The sequence below is a fragment of the Crocodylus porosus genome, unplaced genomic scaffold (assembly GCF_001723895.1).
Source record: "Crocodylus porosus isolate Cpor-Errol unplaced genomic scaffold, CroPor_comp1, whole genome shotgun sequence".
Lineage (NCBI taxonomy): Eukaryota > Metazoa > Chordata > Crocodylia > Crocodylidae > Crocodylus > Crocodylus porosus.
The window spans coordinates 13,445,185-13,451,292 of record NW_017728920.1 but is presented as its reverse complement, the minus strand read 5'-3'; the positions used below and the strand labels follow the sequence as shown (position 1 = coordinate 13,451,292).

The 6,108-nt window shown below is 38.0% G+C and overlaps 1 protein-coding gene across 3 annotated transcripts in view; it reads right to left on the bottom strand.

Annotated features, from left to right (window-relative positions):
- The window catches only part of PCDH15 (protocadherin related 15), a 904,082-nt gene that overhangs the window by 272,370 nt on the left and 625,604 nt on the right, over nucleotides 1-6,108 (bottom strand). For all 3 annotated transcript variants that reach the window (XM_019538590.1, XM_019538589.1, XM_019538591.1), the window contains 2 exons: nucleotides 3,337-3,642; nucleotides 2,189-2,413 (listed from right to left, as the gene is read on the bottom strand). In XM_019538590.1, coding sequence (XP_019394135.1) covers nucleotides 2,189-2,413; nucleotides 3,337-3,642 — 531 coding nt within the window. The remainder of the gene's footprint in view (nucleotides 1-2,188; nucleotides 2,414-3,336; nucleotides 3,643-6,108) is intronic.

The window sequence follows — 6,108 nt, the reverse complement described above, 5'->3', positions numbered from 1 at the left end:
GCTGACTTCCTGCCCTTTGGGCAGGGGGCTGGACTCGATGATCTCCCAAGGTCCCTTCCAGCCCTAATGTCTATGAAATCTATGAAATCTATGCCTTCAGCTCAGTCTGTGACATCTAGTTCTATCACTAATTTGTTAAGTTTTCAAACAAGCAACACCACATTAGCCTCCATACCCCTCCAGCTTGGGAAAAGCATCCAAAATACATCTGCAAAGATATTTCATTATTTTGCTTCAAATCCCTACTTGCAACTTCCTTTGCATAAATTCCTAAAACAAACTTGAAACCAGGTAGACTGGCAGTAACTTGAGGTGCATATCTGTCATATTGTTTAATACTGAATCATCTTCCTCCTATATTCATTGCCTGAAGGGCCCCCTGTGAGCATGTAATCTGACCTCTACATAATACATGCCATACCATTTCCCTGAATAAATTCTTGCTTGAGCTACTGCATATATCGTATAACAAGAAAGGAAAAAAAATCCTATTTTGACTTAAAATGTCCTGTAATGAAGAACCCATGGCTGCCCTTATAGAGGGTCAGAAGATGTCCCTTTCAACCTCATCTTTTCTGTATAGCCATTTGTTGTCACAATTTTTCTACCTAGCCTGTTAGCTCAGACATCTTGACCTATCTTTTTGTTTCACCTTTGCATGGCTTATAGCACAGTGGGGTTTTAGTTCTTGAGTTGCATTATAACAACACCAATAAATAATAATGAATTGCTGTTCTTTTAAGCCATTTTTAAGGATTGCAAAGAATTCTGTACCTTCCTAAGGAAATTCATTTCCTCTTTGGAGTAAGGAGCTTCAGACAAAATGATCTACGTCTGTTCAGTTTTTGACAAATTATCCTTAAAAATATAATGGATTGGCAAATTCTTATTGCACAGACTCAGAGAGCATACTAAAAGAGTTAGGATTCTTATGGAACACTAGCTGAACCTAAATCAGTAATCTGCAAGTGAAGGAAGTCAAAAAGAAATGGTATAGGCAATAATTGACAGACTGTAAAAACCTTGTAATCAATGCACTTCTGTTTTCAAAACAAACACTCAGTGATGTTTCCCAGAACCAGGATTCTTCTAAGTACAGCAGAATATGACAATCAAACTCAATCATTCACAAGTTTGCAGCAATTTAAAGAGAGGACAAACACCTACTACATTAAAACCAACATAATGATTTTTGTTATAGCCAAAAGTATATCTGAACTCGGGACTCTAAATATGAAAGTTGTTGCACTAAATTGCAAGTTTCACATGTTTGCCAACATGCCAACTTTTATTGCATAAAGAAAATGTTGATGACCTAACTCCATTTTTCTCTCAGCTCATTGCAATTCTATCACAAAACTACACAAAGTGAAGCGAGAATCAAGTGCTGGACCACCTCTCCTGTAGTCATGAAAGATCAGGAATCATCATCTGATAAAGGATTCTAAAATGGCTTCTCGTCAGAGATGTGACTGCATGAGTCAGTTCATGAAGAGGAGGAAAAATATAGCTATTTTGTTCTTATATAATACTCCCTTTTGTGGATCTTTAAGTGCTTTCTAAATAATACCATTATCCCCATTTGCCAGATGAAGAATAAGTTAAAGCAGCACAGAGATGTGAGGTTACATACTCAAGTTCAAACTGACAGTCACTACATAAAGATTATATTATTGTTCAAGAAGAAAAAAGCTACTTTCCTTTGTAAGGCTGTATCTTTATGCAGCAAAAAACTAAAATGTAAGACATAGCATGCTTCATCAGCACTTGATACATAAGAATTGTTTATAAAATTGCAATTTATGAGATGTTAAAATGAAAAATGTTGGCACCATTTTTCCAAGCAATCCCATAAGAATATTTAAACCTTTTGGGAATCATAAAGAATTAAATGTTTATTCATTTATGAAGTATCCACACATCTTTATTTTAATTCCTAAATCTAGGAACCAGCACATTATTATGTACTTGCATAAGGTTCAAAGTAATTATATAGTTATCTATTTCAACCCTTTCAAAAGTAAGTTACTGCTGTGTAAAAATACAGTTTTGCATACAAGAAAAGTGAGGGAGACAGGGCAAAATAGGCAGAAAACGAAGACGCTGATTAATCAAAACACTTTGAAGAGTTTTTAGAATATTTTGTAACAAAGGAAAGGATGATATCAACTGAGAGTTTGCCACTTACCTCTACTATGACTGTGACAGAAGCCAGACCTGGAGGCATAGTGCCCCCAGTATCAAAGGCTTCTACAAGGAAGGTAAAGGTTGCTTCTGTGCCAACAAATGACTCGTAATCCAAGGACTTCAAAAGTGACAGCTCTCCTGTAAACTTATTCAGTGCAAAAAACTCTAGAACTTCCTGAGTCCGTATGCGATAACTAACGTTTGAACCAAGGTCAACATCTTTTGCCTAGAGTAAACCAAGCAGGAGGGGGAAAGAAAAATTATTTTTAAGCTAATAGTGTATAACACATAGAAAACTACATTATTATGCTTTCCTCTCCCCCCTTACTTCTAATTTCTTTGATAGCACTAAGAACTTTAAATTTTCTTGTCTTTTCATTGTTTCTTTCATTTCAATTACATATTGTCAATTGTTTTTTTCTCCAACTATCTTGGTGATTGGTGGGAAACTTCCTGCCGCTTTTAAGATAACAAATACATTTCCCATGTAGTTACAGAATTTTGCATTAAAACTATTAGAGTGTGCACATCTACAAAAAATGCTGACTGCGTAGTACCTGAAAAATATTGCACGGTAGTGCATCACAACATGGACAGTGCTAACAAGTTACTGTGCCATATTATTAGGCTACTGTGCACTAGCATCACCTAAAAGACTTTCACCAGTTCAACTACACAGTAACTCTGGTTACTGCATATTTATTTAGTATTTCCTAATACAAGTAACTAACCAAATATGCAGTAATCATGTGTAGTAGTGTCTCATGTAAATGCGCCCAGTAAACTTGGAAGATCAAAATGGTGGAACAACAACAGAAATTTAATGGACATTTAAAAATTCTCATATTGTTTCAATGTACTTCAAAAGTATTGTACTTACAAGGCTGTTAGCTTTTCAAATCATGTTGGCTTTCCAAATTCTTTTTTTTTTTTAATTTGTAGAAATGAAAAATATATGTCTATTTTTTCATTCATTCATGCAAAGATCACACATTTGCAAAAGATGGTCTAGCTTAGGTACCACTTTTCCCTACTAATTTTTAATCTTTTACTTTGGACTTACTAGCAAATCAGTTAAATGAGAACATGTTTAACCTCATATACAAGTAACAACATTGTGGAGCAAACCTTTAATCCAAAATGGCTCACCTCTAATCGTAAGAAAACTGTGCCAGGGGGTAAATTTTCTGGAACAGAGACTGTGTAGGATGCATTAGTAAACACAGGACTGTTGTCATCAATATCCAGAACCTTGATTGCCACAGTTAATGTTGAACGACGGGGGTCCACAGCTCCATCTGTTGCTTCAACAATAAGTTCATAATAGTCCCTAACTTCTCTATTCAGTTTAACTGCTGTGTAAATGCTACCATTTGCTGTGATACGAAAGAGAGTGTTGAAGTTTGCCAAACTGTAATGGACTTGACCATTTATTCCAGCATCTGCATCAGTAGCCTAACAGAAAAGAGAAAGATGCATTATTATTAAGGTACATTTTAAAGGTCAGCATGTTAGGGCTTCTTTACATGGGAATATTGAAATAGAAGAAATGAAGTTGTGAAATTACAATGTGCTAGGTACTGCATATTAATTTCTTAGTGCACACTATGGCTGCATACAGCTACTTGGAGAGGTTAGGGAGAGATTAGATTGAGTTACAAATAGCTACCCAATCTAAGATAGCTGAGATGCAGGTACTAATGTGGGGGAGATTTGGGAGCATAGGGTCAAGTAGGCTCTTGGGGGGAGGAGAGGGAAGAAGGAGCAAGTGGTTAGCAGGGGGGTGGTGACTGAAGAGGGGAATCAGGGGGCAGTTGGGATCCACAGGAGAGATTGGTGGGAGGCAGAAAGAGTCTGCACAGGGGAGGAGTTAGCAGAGTCTGCAGGAGGGACTGGGGAATTGGATGGGCATGTGGGGTCTGCAGAAGGGATAAGTGTGATCAGGGAAGGCAGGCAGGTGTTGAAAGGGGGTTGGTGGGGTCTTGGAGGATTTAGTGGGATTGTGGGGGTTGCAGGGTCCATGGGGGGAGGTTGAGGGAATTGGGTCTTTCTCCCCCACCCCCTGGGACCAGGAGTTATTCTTCTGACCACCCCTCCCAGCTCCAGACAGACAACCCCTCTAGTGAACCTACCCTCCCATACCTCTTGTCCCCACCCACCACACTCTGACTTTCTTCTTCAGCTCCTAGTATTGGTGAACACTGATAAAACTGTTACTGAGAACACCTTCTGGGCTGGGGGAAGTGAGGCTGGCTGGTCCATGGGGAGGAGGGTTGTCTGTTTTAGGAGTGGGGCAAGTTGTGGGAGGGAGCTTAAAAATAGCCTGGTGCCAGGCGGGCAGGTAGGAAAAGTGCAGTCCCAGAGCTGGAGCCAACAACTGAGCTTTCCAAGCCTGGAGGTTGTGCTGGGAACTGTACAGAAGTTTGAAACACATAGATTGGTCTAACCTGATCTAAGTTAGATTACCTTGGAAGTAGGGTTAACTTAGGTTGGGTCATCCATTTAAGACAAATCTGTCCTGTAATTTCTTTATGGTTCACACTTAAATTGACCTAACTAGGGATCAAAAGCCAGGTACAGATGTTACACTTTTACCTAAGTGATCAGAAACTGGTTTATACCTGTAACAGAACAGAAGTGCACAGACTGGTTTTAAAATGAAAGTACAGGGTTTAAAATTTGCTCCAGCTCCCCACAACCAAAGAAAGAATGTATCTTCTGTTCTATACCAATTAAAACTATGCTTCTTGCAGAAAACAGTCCACCTTAGATTGATTCTGCTTTGGGCTTTTTGAATGTCTGTACCTAGCCCAGGTGTAAGGTGTGCACCTCAGAAAACTAAGCTAGATCAGGTGGCCATTTTTAACATGATTTAACCTCTCCCTAACCTCCTGAAATGTCTGTACACAGCATAACAAAAGCTCATTGCAGCACACTTCTTACTCTACTTTAATACTTTACTAGCCAGTGCAAAAAGCCTAAAACCAAATCAGCTCTATTAACCTGTTGTAACAGATAACATTGACAGTGCTACATAGAAACAGCTATGCCAACTGAATTGACACAATATAGTCAGCCTAGCATGGCACACCATCCAAGCTAATATATCTGCTTCTTAGTTAAACTAATTATGTCACCTTAGTTAAAGTTTAGTAACAACAGTACAATATAATTAAACATGCAAATACATTTCAATAAGTATTTAAGTTGTTTCATGAACCAAAAAAAATGTTTTAAGTTTCCACAGAGTATGTCTACCCTGCCTCTATCCTGTATAGCAGTAGCTCACACTTTAGGAGAAAGTTACTGAAAACAAAAAATTACTGAGAGGCGAAGTTAAATATAATTTGAGAGTTGATCCAGATAAGCTCCAAAAAATTCAAGATACTTCCTCTTTTTCTAAAAACTCCAGTCTGAAAAAATAATCTGGCAATCATATGAACACAGAATTGTGAATCTTATGAAATTTTCTGTGGTTTCTGCTTCATAAGTCAGCAACTCTATAATGAGAATGACTTAGAAAGCAAAGAGTTCCACATTAATACAGATAAAATATAGAAAAAAATCTAGAAATGTTAAATCTAAACTTGTGAATCTCATAGACAGTTTGGCTTTGATTTGGTTAACATTTTCAACAATTTACATTATTCAAGCGATTAATCCAAACCCAGTACCTGCTATTTTAAATATCAACAAAATGATTGTTGCCTTCATGCCAGCGGGCATCGGATTCACAGTAGCATCTCAGTATCATTTGAATGCTGATCTGTTCTTTTCCATCTCTCTCAATAAAATTCAATTAAAATAAGGCATAGTGAGTAAGGTCATGTAAATTATAGTTTCATAGTTTCTAGGGTCGGAAGGGACCTGAGCAGATCATCTAGTCCGACCCCCTGCCATGGCAGGAAAGAGTACTGGGGT